Source organism: Drosophila takahashii, chromosome 3L (genome assembly GCF_030179915.1).
Source record: "Drosophila takahashii strain IR98-3 E-12201 chromosome 3L, DtakHiC1v2, whole genome shotgun sequence".
NCBI lineage: Eukaryota > Metazoa > Arthropoda > Insecta > Diptera > Drosophilidae > Drosophila > Drosophila takahashii.
This window is the reverse complement of record NC_091680.1, coordinates 13574360-13592983: the sequence shown is the minus strand read 5'-3', so window position 1 is coordinate 13592983 and position 18624 is coordinate 13574360. Positions and strand designations below refer to the sequence as shown.

The 18624-nt window shown below is 38.7% G+C and overlaps 1 protein-coding gene across 1 annotated transcript; it reads right to left on the bottom strand.

The window, feature by feature from the left end:
• Positions 1–10922: 10922 nt before the first annotated feature.
• Positions 10923–13318, bottom strand: LOC108057313 (P protein). Its single transcript, XM_017141514.3, has one exon. It carries the CDS (start codon positions 13283–13285, stop codon positions 11186–11188), a length of 2100 nt encoding a protein of 699 aa, XP_016997003.3. The 5' UTR covers positions 13286–13318; the 3' UTR covers positions 10923–11185.
• Positions 13319–18624: the final 5306 nt, after the last annotated feature.

Genomic DNA, 18624 nt, shown 5'->3' with positions numbered 1-18624 from the left:
CGTATCGATAACAATGACAAATTGCCATCAGTCCCCGTTGGCAGGTGGACAGTGGTGGGTGTCTCTGCTAGGTGTAGTAAAAATAATATATGTAAAATACATGTCGAATATATTGTTTATATTTCAGGTGCATTCTACATTGGCGGAGTTACTCTTAAAACAAAAATTACTTGTAGGTTCCTTATTAGACTTAATTCTAAAAAAAATTTGAAAAATACCTACATCAAAAAAAGCATATATCACGGCAAGCACAAAGTCCGGTGAGCCAAAGTATAGCACTCCTTACCAAATCGCTAATAACACTTATTCTCTGAAATAATTCAACTTAAAAGAAAGAAATTATAAATAGTTCATAGAGGAAAATCGAGAATACTTCGTTTTACATTGACATCCTTAAATCTTCAAAAAATTATGAACCTAAATATTAAACAATATCAAGCCAAAAAATATGATTCTTTTTATTTTTAACAATATTTAAAGTCTTCAAAAGGAGTTGGGGTTTATTTTCCACATATATTATTTATCAAGTTATAATGCCAATTAATTGAGTCGTGGCATACCATATTTCGTTCCTTTTTATACTCCAAAGTGGTGATATATAATATTTATACTTTTAAAGTTAAGATCTGGTTTTTTTAAAAAAGTATGTTTTTTCTTAATGTTTCATTGCTGTAACTTGGCCAAATATGGTTACAACAATTTTATGCGAAAAATTGTAAGAAATAAAAGGTTACCGGCTAAACCGCCAATCGATTGAGATTTTAATTATGAATTTAACAAGATGTGACATTAAAAACGGTCATAATGTAATCAAAATTGATCGTAGCTGAGCCTGATAATTTCCATATTATTCTCCTTAGCTAAGAAAATTGTGTAAAAAATCAATGAAAATGCCTATGAAATGTGACCAATTACTATCGACAATTGAGGGTCCTAAAAAGCATCCCCCAACCAGCCAGTGCTCAAGCAAATTGAATGGAGCTTTGGGCATTTTGGGCAGTCACAGAATGTATCCTGATGGGTTGCTAGGATATTGAATCGCATTTGATGTGACCACAAGTTAATCGGCGACGCTGCTCGAAGATTTGCCGGACGCCGATCGATTTGCTAATGGCCAGCCAATGAAGGTGGTGAGTCGCCAGGCGACTCAGGCTGTCCGCACTGCAAAATGAGACAAATAAGTGCTTCGCAAATCCGCACCTTTCGCCTCGGCTAATAATGAAACCCGAGGCGATTACACTGCAAAAGGTTAATTGGTTTGTAAGCGCATTGGATGGGAAACGACAAAAACAAAAAACAGCGAGCAAGAAAGGCGAAGGAAGTGAGCACACAATTCTGGCCGTAAGTCCAGGCAGCTGACTCAACCTAATTGGCGCACGCGGCGCATACTTAATGCGCTTAGATGCGGGCCAAGCGCTTCGCTTTCACCATCGCCATCACCATTGCCATTTATATTGCCATTGGCACTGCAGGAGCCGCTTTGGTCCTTGTAATTAAATCCCGGCCAAGGCAGCCAGCTGCAACATCACAAAATTGAGCCGTTCAAAGGGCAAATCAGGTTTAATTTAAATCCCCTTGCTAAGTAAATTGAGTGTACCAAATATATCGCATTTGCTCATCTTATTTTCGGCTGTTGGCGCTGCAAACAAATTGGAATTGCAGACTTTGAACTTGCCAAAATATATTTGACGGCGCAATTGGTTTCAATTTAACGTAAATAAATCGGGAAAATATTAAGAAATAATAGGGAATATTAGGGAATATTAAAAATATTAAATTTCATTAAAAACATTTATTTTATTATTTTTTTCATAATTTTTTTGGTTGCCAGAAATTTATTGATAAACATATTTTTTTCTTTAACAAAAAATCAAGTAAAATCGAAAGCTAAACATAAAAATCCAAAAGAAACTGGAGAAGACATATATTCCATCATAATTAATTTCATAAACAGCATTTTTCCATTGAATAATGAGGCAAATACCGAGGGCTCTGGTTCAAAGTTCCCTTTTCGTTTAGTTTGCGTTTTGTTTCCGCCTTGCGCGTTGTCAATTATTGTTTCATACTTTGTGGCGAACAATGCAAAGTGGTTAATGAGAGGGCGGTGGTGGCGGTGGTTGTCGGGGTTTTAGGGCTTCCAGGGGCTCTTTGGGTTTTGTTAGAGGCTAACAAGAAAATCCCTCTATGCCAACACGCGCACACCGTAATTAAGAGACACTCTACTTCATTCCGGGCACCGGGGACGATGGCCCTGGGCCAATGGGAAAACAATGGATGGATGGAACACACGCTGCTCCTGCTCCTTCTCCTTTGCCCCTTTCCGTGCCCAAATGCTGACCCAATTAGTCGAGCTGGCTCGCCATCCTTCCTCCGAATCTTCGATGTGCTCGCTGTTGGATCTTCCTAGTTGCCAGGCTTGTGGGTTGCCACGTTAATTAAATTATCACGTGTCAATTAATGTTGCCCAGCCCAGCGAAACGCAGCCGGAAAAACCATTCACTTTGACGTTCATCAGAGGCACAGGCACCGTCACAGGCACTGGCGCACGGTGCGTATGAGCGATGCCTGTCAACTATCAGCTGTCGCAATTTCTCATTGGCCCGCGTTACTCGTTTTTGCCACAAAGCAACCAAAAACCCGAAGCGATAAAAAGTGTCGCTCAAAAATCCGTTTGATGATTTCGCGTCAAAGTTTTCACTGTTTTTATAACCAGTTTTTGGATGAGGCAATAGTTCGATTTCGACGCCTGGATTCGCTGGATTTTTGTAGGAGACCAGCAATGCAGAATAATTCCATTGGATTTCATTCAACAAAAAGTGAAAATTCTCACAACAAATTATCTTATTGTGCCTTTAGCAATTTTATTAAAATTCATCATGGAAATAGTAATAAAGAAAAAAAATGGATATCTTGATATTTTAAAATATTTAGATCAAGCATTTATATATTGCCTTTAGCAATTTTAATAAAATAAACTCGACCATGGAAGGAAATGTTATACATTTATCAAAAAGTATTAAAATATTAAAATGCATATGTTGAGCATTTCATAATATTTTAAAATATTTAGGTCAACCATTTAATATATTTATATAACGAAGGGTTTAATATAAATGTTAAAATAAAGGTAAATATATTTTAAATAATATTTTTAGGTGTGCTTTAGTCGGATTATACCATTCAAACTATATTTTTGCAGGGCACGGTAATCCAATTCCCATTCCACGATTTCCTTCTCGACTCGCTTAACGGTTAAAGTTTTTCAATTAAACGATTAAAATTCCAACGTTTTTCGCGCGTTTAATTAAACTCCGCCCCAGGCTGGCAAATCAGAGTCAAGCATTTGTTTGGATTTATGCTCAATTTAATTGTGAAAATGCCTTGGGGCCGCAAACTGAACAATTAGACCACTTTATGATGATTTCTTTGTAATTTTTGATTAAACACAGAAATTTACATGCCGTTTAAAGGGCAAATAAATGTTTTATCATGTTGGCTAAAAATTTGTGTTTCGTTAATTTACTTAAAGTGGAGAAATGAAGGAAATATTTAATTGGGACAAGGTGTTATATCCTACTTATGGCCAAAATAAAAAAAATATTTTTAGGAACTCTTATTTTTTTAAATATACATCAACTTAAAATAGTTAAAAATTTTATAGTAATAGAAAATCTATTTCTAAAGCTCTTTACCGGCTGTTATTTTTGGAAACCAATGCTTATCATTTTATTGCACTCCATATAAAAAAAGGTTTCAGAAAAATTGATTTTATTTAAATTTTCACATAAATTTACAGCCAATAAATACGCTTTTTGCTCAGCAATCCTTTTCCCACAATCGATTTGCCGTGCCCGGGAAAAAGCTATTTATTTAATAGGCAAACAAAACGAAATAGCAAAAATAGGTACTGCCAAAAGCATATTTCACACCTAACAAGCTTACAAGCTACTATTATTGCCGTTGCAGGCTGGCTGCTTAAATGGGATGGCCGCAAAACCGCAAAATTTGTGTTACATTTGCAGGCCGCTGTGTCAGCGAATTGTTATATTCGTACCCCTTCGCCACTCGCACATGCAGCCATTTCACTTTTTTTGGCAGCCTTTCGCATTTCGTTGGAGGTCCTGTATGGCGGTTGGATATTTTCCTGTTTAACGGCATACTTCTGGGCGCGGCGCCAACCACCTGTGAAGAAAAAAAGGCGAAGGGGTCTCAGGTGCGAAGTATCAACGACGCGTTATTGTCGCCATTGCAGTTGTCCATAATGGTTTGGGCCATAAGCTCGGCTTGGCGCCCCGCAGGACAATTGTCCTGGCTTGCCGGCGGCATAAACATTTACACGCATTTTTATCACCACCACCCCCAATTTTCCCCTGCAATGCTATTTGAATGTCCCACTGAGGGGAACCGCCGCCATTAAAAACTCCGATTTCGTTTTGTATTGCCCCAATAAGGATAAAATCTGTTTCTACAAATGGTTAGTTGGATTTAAAAAAAATCTAGTATTTGTCTTTTGGTTTATTTTTCAAGGAAATTCATATCTGGAATCGTTCTAAGCTTTGAATAAATATTAAAATATTTTTAATTACTGGAAAAATATTTATTGCGCTTTTTTTTAACGAACAAAAATATTAAAATTATTCTATAAAATATTTGTATTGTTTTAAGGTATTTTAAAATATTTAATAAGTCCATCGAGAACTCGGAGTGTTGAAAAAATTATTTTTCTTAAGATTCCTATTTAGATATACCTCATTGATGTTTAAGGGATTCCTGAAAATCTGTAAGATAGCCCTTTACATTTATGTGGCCTTCAATTTGCATTGTTTGCGGGTGCGTGGGAATATCCCATATCCCATATCCGTTTGCCTTTTTATAGACGGCATCGCTGGGCATGTAATTATGTGCAATATAAATGCTTAGTGGGGGGAATTATGATGCAATAACTTTTTTCACCCCACACGCAGCCACTTACATACATTGAAAATGCCAATCGAATGCCATCAAACACATGCACGGGCACACACACAACAACGTAAATATATACATGAGTGTGTGTTTGCGCATCCTTTGATCCTTTAAGCAACCAATGCGTATACTCAATTTTTATGGCTTGTCATTTGCTTGCTTCTTTTTTCTTTTTTCGCTTTTCTTCGTCGTCGTTTTTGAAGCCCCACTCGACTTCGTCTGAAGCAGGAAATATGAAAAAGTCGCAGTGGGTCAAGGGGTGTGGCGAAAGTGGGCGGCAGTCGGAATTTTCGGGCCTGCAATCTCAACATTTGTTTCACCCACTTGGACGAAATTACGTAGCTTGAGAAAGCGCCTCCCAGCCACCCTCCATTTTCCGCCTGTTTCTTATTTTCCCCCCTACTTTTTTCTTCTTTTCGGCTGAGCCCTTGTATTGCCTGGATTTTGTGCCTTTCATTTGCGGCTTGGGGATTGTGTGTTTTATGCTAACCATAAGATTTTCGTTGCATTTACTTGACAAACAGGTGGAATCAAGGGGTCTTACTTTAAGAATCTCATAAGCTGGCCCTTAGTGAAATAAAGTCCGAATTACTTTTGTATTTAAGTAATTACTTCTTTGTAATCTCAATATCTTTTTTTCAAGTTATGTATAAGTGTGAAATAGAAACACTCCTTATTTAAAAAAAATTATAAAGTATGTTAAATTTGTGTCCAAATTATAATACTTATTGACCGATAGATTCTAAAAGCTTAAATGTTTTTTTGCCAGGCAAACCCATTTCAATTACTAAAATCTAAAGGAAATTGTAAATTTTCTGCTTTTGTAAATTTCTGTATCTAAATGCCTAAGCCATTTCACACATAAGAAAAATAAAATCTGAATTCAATAAGTGCGTCAGTAAAATATGGAAAATACTGTAAATTCCGTTTTCTGCATTGGGAGAATTTTTCAGTAGTTGAGAATTCAATAAATGAAAACCGAAAATGTCCCTGGAGTAGATTTTTCCAGCCCACACAGACATACTAATCGACTTATCCTTTTGAAAGAAAGAGAGAAGAAGGGAAAGTGTGTGTGTTTGGCTGGCATTATTCAATTGCATGGAGTTGGATCGAAAAATTGAATCCAATTGCATAAACATTTTTGCCCCCTGGGGGAATTTTGAGTTTGAGGACATCGGACGACGGACGTCTAATCAAATGAAAGGCAATGCCAGGTTTTTACGGGGCACTGGGAAAATGGTTATTTTCTAAGCCGTTGAGCTCTCAAGTGGCCTAGCAATTCGGAGTCCTTTTAGCCCCACTCTCTCACCCCATAAACTTTGGCCAATTGACTTTTGTTCTCCGCCGGGCAACTTAATATTCATGATTTATTTGCTTTTCCTATGCGGAGGAGCACATCAAATCGTCTTTCTCGCCCTTCTTTCCACGTTTAATTTCGTAATAATAATTTAAATACATTTAATGCTATGTCTCATGATTTTCCTTGGCCTCATAAAATAATTTGTCATTAATCATTCTTGTGGCCGCGACAGGCAGTTGAGTGCTGTTTTTGTTGTGTTTTTTCCTCCTGCTTTTTTTAATATGCTCCTATATTCCTAATGCATTTCAAATCGCGAGCATTGACCAATTGTCAAGCGGCGAATTAATGAACATCTCTGTGATTTATGTCTTAACGAACTTTCTTTGGGTAGCCTACTTGGCATTCATTTGGATTTGCTTTATATCATTAATCAAAAGTGCAAAATAATTTCGTGGTTCCTGAAATATGGTGAAAATATTATGCTTTCCTTTGTTACCTTTGAAATTCATTTGTGATTTAAACACATAATGTTCATAGATATTACAATTTTAATGGTGCTTCCTCAGGAATCTCGGCACAAAGCTGAAAATTTTAATTGCCGCTTTTGGTAGGCAAACCTCAAGTGAATAAACGAAAGCAAATAGCTAGCATATTTTGGCAGCTTGGAGGCAGCATCTTTAAAATACTAAAGCAACCGGCTAAATTTTCCAAATGCCACAATCCGAAATGCGCAAGAAAACTAAATGAGCGTGTATCTACGAAGTGGAGTGGGCGCAAAAGAGCCCACTCTTATTCTTGCAAATCCTGAGCAAATAAACCAAGGATGGCAACAAAGCAAATATTAACAATGCCAATAAAACGAGGCAGCACTCTGTATTTGTATCACTGCCTGTGGAGCGAGTGAGAGCGAGTAAGTAATCCTCGAAATAAGTAATCATTATGGCCATCAGTAAACAATGTACGCCAGCCTCGGAGAGCTATGTAAAAAATGCAATGGGACTATCAAAATAACAATAACACCAAGGACAACTCGGCAGAGATATGTATGTTCATGACCCGTCCCCCGAAGTCTGTGTATTAGACCGGAAAACTATGTCCGGACATTAGTGTGCGTGACCAAAGGATATTTGGGTCCGGTACTAAAGATGGCATCGTGATGGGATTGCGGTAAGGGTTGAATTTCAAGATAAATATTTATCATAATTGGAAGAGATTAGTTTAAACTACAGCAAAGGCTGTAGGTTGGTTAGCTGAAACCACTTCTTATCAATTAAAAGATTGGCATTGAAATAAAAATGCTGTTTAGTTTTCTAATGCAGTTGTTAATAGCGTTAAAAACGAAATTATACTTTTAGTCGATATTTACTAAGCCCACTATTTTAAATAAAAAAATAATTCCATTTTTTTTGTTATATTTTGTAAAAATAACACAATTTTGAATTTATTTTACTTATTGCACCTACTTCTCGATTTTAAATATGATTTTTGTGCCATTTTCAAACACTTAATTTCGGTTAAATACTTTTCTTAGCATTATAAAAATGATCTTTTCCCTTTTAGAATGTATGCGAATATATACGAATACATTTTTGTGTCATTTATATTATTTTAAAACACTTAATTTTGGCTAAATACTTTTCTTAGCAATATGAAAATTATCTTTTCCTTTTAGAATGTATCCGAATTTATAAGTTCTATTTGCGGCTGACAATAAGCAAGTAAAATTGATTAGTTGTCTGCTTTTGTGTAGATAATCCGATAAAACTAAAATGTCCAATTACTAATCCTCTATGCACATCGCCAGCAAACATTTCGGGCATCCACAGAACAAGGATAATCACGGTCAGGTTTAATGGCATTTTTATGTTGGCCTAAAGGATTTTTAACTGCTGCCTTGGTCGTGTGGGAGGACAGGTGAATTACAAATTAGACGAGAATTAACACCAACTCCCGGCGGTGAGTGACAATTCGGGAAATTGATGATGGCCCCGGGCATACAGGCGAGGTCGAGTTAATTACTTTCGTGTCCTCAAGTCAGGGATTTCTGATTTAATTCATGATTGTCCAGGTGAAAGCCGATTTTCTCGGCTCTGTGAGCTTTCCATGTGTGTGGCCTGGGTTAATTCTATGCATTCTTCGGTCTCCCAGTCGCTGCAGATGTAATTAGGGCCGACGTTTGTGCCGGCAGACATACATAAATCATTGCTGCGGCTGATCCTCAAACATCTGCATAATTACACTTTCGGTTCGTGTTTGCAGCAGTGCCATGAGTTCTGTTTTCCTCGCCATTTTATTAAACAGCACTCTGGCCTGCCAGCACGCCACATTCAAACATATATGGCGCAGCCCTTCCGCTTTTCCCGATTTTCCGGCTGCGGCAGCTGCAGACAGCCAACTATTAAAGCGCACTTCAGAACAAAACCGCCGGCGGTCTGTCTGACTATCCTCCTCTGTCCTGCTGTCCTGTTTCTGCGGAGTGCTTAAAATTTCAGCAACGTGCGCGATCTACGTGCAAACCACACCTGCCCTCAAAAAAGGGGGTCAGAACCCCGAGAGAGAGAGAGACAATGGGCGGCTAGCCAGATGGCTTCGGGGGGGTAGGTAAAGGACAAGCGGAACACCGAGAAACCAATGTAATTTAATGTTTCATTTCTACACATTTGGCCGCCTTGGCGTATACGTTATATTGCCCGACACACGTTGCCCCGCACGCGATGCCAACGTGACGCTTTCGCGTAATCGGGTAACGAGTCTCCCCTCAATCGAGTTGGCAGAGTGATCATGACAATATATACAGATTTCTAAACATATTTATTACTTATAGGTATTTAAATCTAGTAATGATTCTATTAGTATCCTAGTATTATAATAATAAAAGTCCTTCTTTTCAGCGATTTAGATCCTAACAAAAAAAAATAGTTAAACTGAATATTTCGGATAGTTAAATAAATCATAGTAAATATTTCATTCGTCCCATTTCTTACATCCAAAATTATGTGAATGGAATTAAAATGTTAATTAAAATGTATTGAAATTAACTGATATGAGAGCTTAAATGTTTGTTTTAATTTTCAGAATTATTATATTTTGGGAAAAGAAAAACATTTGGACAAAACTCGCAGTAAAAAATAGAATTTGTTTAATATTTTATTAGAAATAAGTTAGGAACCAGGAAAGGGATATATAATATTTGAGCTTTTTAATTCTTTTTAAAAATTTCCTTTATTTTTTATAATCCCATTCACGCAATCATCTCTATACCGCTTACGGAGTTTCAACCAAGTAACGTTAGAGGCTAGAGGCCAAGCTAAAGTTTTGTCCTCGTCGCCTTCATCAAGTGTTTCTACACGCCCTGCACAATTATGGTAATTAGTGTTACGTTGCCCGCCATTTTTGTTGCCACATATTGTTTCTTTGGTTTAATTTCTTTTTCTCGTTTTTTGTATTTTGTTTTTTGTTTGGTGCCCTGCTCACATGCAAAGCCGCTTTCATGTTCGCCATTGGGGAGCAGAGCAGCAAACCTCGACAAGTCAGAACGCCAACGCAATCAGGCATTTCATTTCGTTTCGTTTTATTTTATTTCATTTCATTTGATATTATTTCACTCATTTCTCGTGCTGTCGCGTGTTTTCATATATCTGTTGCTGTTGTTATATACTGATGTTGATTCAAGTCGCGACATCAAATCAGAGTCAAAATGCAAAGAGGGCACAAGGGTTGGGCTCCGATTGGCATTGCCTGGCTGCTCGTTGTGTTGTTTAAATTTGCAAAAATCAAATACTTTGGCTCCGAATCGGAATATTTAATTAGTTGATTTATTGGCGGATTGCATGTGTTGTTGTTTTCGGGCTTGCCCTTGTTTTTCCCTCGCGGCGAAATCCGTTTTCGTGTTTTTCCCAAGAATTTCGTTGATTGCCACAAGTGAATATGTATTCAATGTGTACACGTGTATGCTCAACATTAAAGAGGTCTTAATTCGCTAGATTGCCTGTTTTTCGCGGCTTTGAAGCTCTGTGTTGGTTCGCATTTTTTTCGAGTTCCTCAATTCACTTTTTAAGCGAACGTAATTGCCACCAATTATTTTGCAACATTTAAAATCTCCCATTTCGCTGATTCTCCTAGTGCTTACAGTCGGTTTTATATATTTATCCACAAGGACCCTGGAGCAGATGCGGTTAAGTTGTTGCTGCACACAAAGATCTAGTCAGTTGTAATCGCAGTTGTTGCCTTTGTTGCCGCTGTTTATGCATATTTAACACCCTTGAGCTATTATTGCGCGATTAAGCGGAAGAATTTAGCCAAGCTACGCATTGTCATTGCAGCTGGAGTTGTCGGGGTCGTTGCGCACAAAGTATGCTATATAAAATTATACAGTGGCCGAAAAAAGGAAAAACTGGGTCATATTAAAAATAAAGAAATAAAAAAAAAAATAAATACTTTTCTTGGGATATATTAAAACATACCTTTTAAACAAAAAAAATATTTCTCGATGTACGAAAATTGTTATGGTGTCTATATAATTAGAAAACATTTTTGATAATCAAAAACATTATTGAAAACTAAATTTTTTTGCAGTGTGGAATATTGGATAAGATATTAAATAAAAAAAAAACCTAAAACAAAGTAACCAATTTCAAGACCTCTTTTAATTTTTATAGAAAAATCCACTTTAATGGGCGACATAAATCGAGACTTACACTTTATACTTTACACAATGTACATGGTATTTTATAAGCGATCCAAAAAAGGTTTTCCTCCATTTTGAAATCTCAGGATCACAGCTATCCATATTGAGACCTTTATCGGAGTAGCGTCTAGATAGAGCATAGACTGTAGATCCTATCTATCGCATAGATAGAGACCATACACTGTAGATCCTATCTATCGCAACTCCGAGAAGGGTCTTCTAACTGAGTTAGACTACGTCTTGTGCCACGTGAACACGGAGTGGGCGAGGAGGAGGTAAACGGTGGCCAGTGAGACGGTGGCCAGCATCATGGGAAAGCCGTAGATGAAGAACTGGACGAAGGAAATCTTGTAGCCATACTGGTGGGCGATCGCAGCGGCAATCACATTGGCCGAGGCGCCGATCAGGGTGCCATTGCCGCCGAAACAGGCGCCATAAGAAAGGGCCCAGATGAGCGGCGAAAGGGGCACACCGATCGCCTCGTTGTGTTGCAACTCGATGGTCAGACGGAGCATCATCGTGGTCACGGGTACGTTGCCCACAAAGGCAGCCAGAAAGGCGGTTAGCCAGAGGATTATTAGAATTCCCACCGTCGTCTGATGCTTCTCCTCCACGCTCATGATCACCTTAACTGTGTTCTCACTCAGCCAGTGGATGAAACCCAACTGGGCCACCGCCTCGGTCAACACGAGCAGGGCAGCCAGAAAGAGCAGGGCCGACCATTCCACCTGGTCGAGTATCTCCTCGATGTCGTTCATCTTGGCCAGAATGAGGAGCAGGAAGGCCGCCAGGATGGCCACCCAGCCCAAGGTGGCGCCGGCCATAAAAGGCAGGGAGTGCAGCAGAAAGCAGAGGATCACGAAGACCAGCGTGAACAGGCACTTGATGAGCAGCGTCTTGTCCCGGATGCGATGATGTGCCTCCAGGTGGGCTAAAGTCTCGAAATAGTTGGCCGAGGGCTTTAAACACTGCCTTGCCGGCTGTCTTTCCCGCATTTCCGAAGCTCGAGCTGTGATCTCCGCGCTCATCCGTCGCCTCATCGACTCCCTTTCGGCAGCCAGCTCAATCTGTCGATCCTGCAGCTTAAAGAGCGACTTCCTCATGGTCAGATAGAAGACACCGAAACCCGCTATGATGGCCAGAAAAACCCCGGGGAGCATGTGGATTACAAAGTTGAGGAAATCAATGCCCTGGGCAATCACCTCGGGATTGGTGGCTATTATCACATTGGGCGGATCACCCACCGGCGTGAGGGTGCCACCGATATTCGAGTACATGACCACGATGATCAGAACAAGGGGAGTCTGCACACCCATGGCCTCGCACAAACGGATGGCAATGGGCGCCATCAGAAGGAGCATAGTCACATTGTCCAAAACACAGGACATAATGGCCGTAATGGAGCTGAGTAAGATGAGTAAGGGCCAGGGATGACCCTTGGAGATCCTGTAGGCCAGCACGGCCATCCAATCAAAAACCCCTGTCTCGGACATTATGGCCACCAGTATCATCATGCCCAGCAGCAGCATCAGGGTCTCGAAATCAATCCACGAGATGATCGTTTGCATCGTGGGTCGATTGCCCAGCGCCGTGAGGATTGCTATTCCCGTGGTGGCCATCAGAAGAGCGGCAAAGGTGCGATCCGTGAGCTCAAAGACGATGAGGATATAGAGACCAATCAACAGCAGGGCGGCGTAGATGACTCCATGGTGGGTGACCAGCGGATAGACGTTAACCTCCATGAGCAGCGAAACAGGCTCCTCGTTCCTGCCCTCCAGCGAGATCACCGCCTTGTCATTTCTTCTTTTCGTTGGAGATATCTCAAAGGTCCTGGCCGTTTCCTCGAATCGACTTTCGTCTGCCAGGAGGTAGATTACCCACATGTCGGAGCGCCGAAGGGTGATATTCAAGTCCGAGTCCCGCCACTCCACTCGCAGACCCACAAAGGCTGTATCCTTGGTGTTTCCAAGATACAAATCAATGGGACCCCTTAGCGTTATCCTCGCGGCATCATTTGGTAATTGCAGCCGACGGAGCAGCGTTTCATTGGGCAACACCGTAACCACCGATGTGTTAACCGGTGACGTTGAAATCCTTACTAGAATGTAGGTGAAGAAACCCCAGATAAGCAGCAGCACACCAATCTTGATGATCTTGAAGATCAATCGCTTGATAGAGAATGCCTCCGGTTCGTCCAAGTAGCTCGGCTCCAGTTGGTTCGGCATCCGTAGTCTGCGGGGAAGACTCGACTGGTACGACGACGGCCATGCCTCGAACACTCCGTCTATGGCGCTCACATTTGCTCCACGAAAAATATCACTCATGAATTTCATTTGAAAGATAGGTCAAATATAACTAAAAAACTTGGGATATTTGTGGTAATTTGCACTATTAATTGCTTGAGTTTCAGAATATTTTTTGGATTTTGGCAGGTATTACATCTTCGAGATCACTGTATCTTAACAGGCAGTATTTATAGTTACATTCCGATTTCAGCTAGTTATAGCTTGTTTTGATTAGCATAGCGAACTGGAATATTCCTTAAAATGTATCGCTTTATCTTAAAGATTGTACTTTTTGTTGCAACACACAGAAAAAATTCTGAAATTTGATATTTTAGAAACTTAAATTCTAATGGGTTATAAAACCAAAATATGTAAGATATATTACTATAAAATTGGAATAACATTTTGTTACCTTCCACCTTGGAAAGTATTTATACTGACAAAAAAAGATAGTGGGAAAATAAGTTATATTTTATAATTCCTAATATTTGTTTAGTGGATGGATAGTACTTATAGTTGTTTATTTGTTAGTCCTAGTTTTCTAAACCACTTCCAAATTCTAAAAAAAAAGACTTATCATAAATTTTTTTTTGTAATTAGTTATTATTTATTTAACTAGATTTAATTTAACTTTTTCCACAGTACCCTGTGCGCTGGGTGCAACGTGCTTTGAGCAGAAGTTAAGTGCCGCTTGAGCCTTTTTAAATATAGAGAAACCCCTATATATGGGTGCACAAGTACCCTCGCATAACTGCAGCCATAATACGCACTATTTCCTCCCCTCTCTGAATCCTGCATCCTTCGTCCTGCGGCCTGCATCCTTCCACCATCTCCCTCCCTCCCCCTCCCCCTTCTCCTCCCCAAAGGACCATTGTCAACTGACAATGCCGCTGGCAGATGTGTTGATAGTTTCAAGGAGTGTTGAGAGGGCGAGGAGGAGCTGCTCCGGCGAGGGATGCGAATGGGTTGGAATGGCTGCTCGGTTGCTTGGGCTGTTGCCAGTTGAATGCAAATATTAATAGCGCAAATTTTCTGCCGCACAACAAGGCTGAGAATATGTGCCAGGGCCAAAGAGGAGCAGAAGCGCTTGTTTTACAATTTTAAATGCATAAAAACGCATAAATTCCACCGCTAGACTTTCAGTGTATTTGTTTCGCTCTGCTCTCGTTTGTTGCATACAAATCAAATTTATTTGCCATTTTGTTTACACTCACTCTTACACTAGACCGGTATTGGTCTGTTTGTGTTTTTAATTTGAGTGCAGCAAACATTTTCGATTGATTTTGTTTCCCCTTTTTTTGTTTTATACACATGCATCGCGAGGAGAACCAATATTTGCTTTATCTCTAGAGAATCGTTGTTGTTCGGTAGCGAGGGAGTGAGAGGAACTCTATTAAATTGATTCGTGTTTTAATGGAATTGGGATCCGGTGAGCGGGGCGTGTTGTCTTAGCCATTAATTGAAAACTGCTGATTGAATAATGAATGCATGACCAGGTTCAGATTAATGTAAATAGGCCATGTGACTAAAACCAATAAACAGATACTTATTGATTCTTTTTTTTTTATTTTTACAAACCTAAATACACTAAATCCACTTAAATCATTGCAATTAAAGAGGACTGGGAGAATTTGCTGTTTAATTATGTGCACTTACACCCAACCACTTTTCCCACTCTATTTTATTATTTCCATTCGCTTGAACCGAGAAGGGGGAAATGAGCATTATTAAAGGAGACCGAGCTGGTCAAGTGCAGAATAATGAAAACGCTTAATAAGGCGTTGGCGAGGAACAAATGTTGGCTTCTCCATAAAGTTTAATTAGAGAGACAGGCGGTTGACAGAGCCAGCATATGGAAATGAAATGTAATGAAATGAAATGCAACGGCCACGACGTAGTCAATGGTGGACTTTATTAAAATTTTACAATAGGATTTAGTTCCATATGTTGTCAAAGAAATATTCGAGGCAAGTGGAAAGGGCTCGCTTTCAAATATTACAGAAAATTTTAATTAAAAAGCTGAGCGGTTCCATTTAAGACAATAGAAAGGTATTATTAAAATATAATAACATTTTTGTAAAATGTTTAATTAATCAGGCTAAAGTGTCAAAGAAGTTTTCGCTTTAATTTTGTGTAGCGGAATATAATTTACTCAAATATAAAATTCTTATTAAAAATGTGGTTAGATTAAGTAGGAAAAGATATGTTACAAAATACTATAATTTTTGTACAACTTAGGAGTATAACTGGTCTGATAAATCAAAGGAATTTTAGCTTTAACTTTCAGTGTAATTCATTACCCGCTTCATTTAATTTCTGTCTAGAGAAAGGCAATCAGATGGAAACCCATTGCCACACCTTAACTTAACCTATGGACCAGTGGTCTGATTAAATTTCGGCTACCCAATGCGATAATTATGACACCTCAACACACTCACATCCCCCACATACACACCTTTCCGTTTTAGGGTGGACCTTATATATTATCAAATATTTTAATGAAAGATATAACACATTTATCGTATTAGTTCCTAATCAAATTTATTTATTTAGGCAAAACTAAAAACAAAATAATTAGTCCACTGTGAGCTAAGTCTTCCAGATTCAAGGTCCACCCTAAAGCACACACCCAAAGGACTCTGGCTAAGCTGAGCTAACCAATACTAAGTACTGGGTGGGGTCCTTTGAAATATTGCACAATCAGCGCATTAAATAATTAAGTGCTTAATTAAATAGGGAGCAGAAAGCAAAACGCAGCGATCTAGAGGTAAGCAAGTAATTTTTCCATTGTATTACATTTCTGTGGTCAGTCTATGCATACAAATCGGAGGGTCTGGATGGGTTGGTTCTGCGAACGAAAGAGTTATTTGTCTTCATTTATCCATGCCCATCACGTGCTACGCCAAAATTCGTAATGAAAACTAAATGAGAGCGGAGACCACAGAGTTTGACTTGGCCTGTTGCATGCTGGGCATAATTAACTATTCGATTACGAAGCCAATTGTTGCAATTAGTTGTTACCGAGTTGATTGCTTTATTAAGAGCAATGATGGATGAAATGCTGTCAGAAACAGGAGTTAATCTATTCATTTTGAGAGGTATTAATCAAAAAGATAGAATTTGGATTTTCGAAATAAATATAGTATTTTAGAGTGGACTGGTAAATGAGTATTTTATCAGAAAAATAAAATATTGGGAATGATGGTCTTGGTATTACCCAATTATAATTAAAGGTATACATTTCCCAAAAACATTTATTTTTGGGATATATACATTTTTAAGCAATTCTTAATATAAATATAGATTATCGAGTGAAACCAAGTTACTTGAGACCTAAACCAACAACCTCTTTAATATTAAATAAGCCCCTTTAGCTGAAGGTAAAAATAGAGTTTCCTAATGAATCCATTAACAATCATTAGCTAAAGAACACTCCCATTGCGAATAACTTTGGCAAGCCTTTAGCACATTTACTTCAATTAGTGAGGAGCCTGCATCGCGCTCTTTCTCCTCTATCGCCGTCTCCCTTCCTCCCTCCTGTGGGCTGAGACCAGCAGACATCCTAAAACAAGGATCTCTAGATACAGTTATGTATGTTGTGTAATTACACAAATGCATTTATGTTTCATACTAAACAAGATACAATGTGCAGACGTTTTGTATTTGTGTAGCCATTCAGACGCAAAACAAAGCAACAAACAAATGCATAGCGAAATAGGGGAACGGAGAGAAAGTTGAAAGGGTGGGTGGGTGTCTGTAGGTGGGGATGGGTTAAAGTAAAAGTAGAAAAGTAAATGCATGCTATACATACGGAAAAATCGCAAACAAATATGTGTATGTGCCAGCATTTCAACAGTTTAAGAGCCATTCAAGCATGATATGTTTTCAGGGTAGGCTTGAAGGTACCGCTTGAAAAACCTTTTATTTATTTATAATACCTTTTATATTCCTGAAGGGTTTAAAATAATTTTAAAGTTAAAAAATTGTTAAATTTAATGTACAAATTTAACAATGTTTTGTTATAAGTTGAAATAGTATTTATTTCGAGAATTTATTTTATTTATAGTGGTCCAAATCTTACAATAAAGTACCTATATTTTATAGGTAATTAACCATACCGAATTTAATCTTTTACTACCTATATATGGTTAAAAATTCGTATACTTCCTTTCCCAGTTACAATGAATGGGTAGCGGGCATACAAACATAATCAGTGGCATTTCATTCGGCTGCATCAGCACAAAGCGAGTCCCAAGCTCAGACTTAATTAAAATTTCATTGTGTGGCCCGCTTTGACTGTTTCTGTTATTCCATGTTGTTGCCTATTTTCGTGCCCGCTCGCCTTGTGTCTAAATCCCATTCTGATTTCGCCCTTCGTTTGCCGGCGCCATTGTTTTGGCCGAAATGCGTTTTAACTTGGCCCATGGCACTCGTACTTCGTATTTCTGAATGCGTGCGATATTGTTGAGGGGCGGGACTCACTTGAGACGGCGTTGACAAGAGTCAAGCTGTTAACCTTGCCAAGAGAAGTCGACATTTGTGCATTTTGAGCTGAGACTTTCACTCTCTATAGCCAATTGTCTTTTGTGCGGTAATTAGCAGCAGCGAGTGCAGGAAAGTGGGCTACAATAATTTCGGTTGAAAAACACAGAGAGAAGAGTGGAATTCCGACTGGTAATTGCCGCTTTCGGGGCCTAGACGGAATGGCTTGGACCACTAATTTGCCAAATTGCTCAAATAATTGGCCAGCATGATGTATTTCATTTTAAATTAAACGACACCGCTACCAAGCCAACATGGAACCGCCGTATTCCAACCACAAGCCAACTGCAATTGGCAGCAGTTTTGTGTGCCCTTCTTTTTTTTGCGAAGCATTTCGTTTGCATATTGTGGCTGGGAAGAGTCCTTTGGAAATGTGATGGAATTCCGAAAAATTTACAATCGAGTTATATACAAATTAATCCCTTTAAAGCCGTTAAAACTCTGATTTCCCATACGATTTTAAGGTTTTAACCTTACTTTAAATTTAACAAACGAACGAGAAAACGGACCTCAATTTCTTAAATTGTGTCCAAACTTACATTATGTATTTTTTCATATAATTGGTTTCAATATAACCCTTTCTATCTCTGATTTTTCAAAGCATTAGAAAATAATGTATATTGAATTTTAGTCACATTTGTGCAGCACGTAAATTGTTTTTATTACCCAAGCAAAGCACTTTTAATTTACTTTGAAATATATATTTTTTCTTTTTAAATTGGGTCATAAATGTGAACGAACAAAGAGCCTCCTCTTTAGCGAAGAGTGTTCATAGTTTTAGTACATTTTTAAGTGAAAATTTCGTATTTCCGTTCAGTTTTTTCCCCAACTCGCTTTACTGCTTT

What these genes read in the sequence shown, in the direction of transcription:
- LOC108057313 (XM_017141514.3), bottom strand. Translation starts at nt 13,285, where the DNA reads ATGAAATTCATGAGTGATATTTTTCGTGGAGCAAATGTGAGCGCCATA.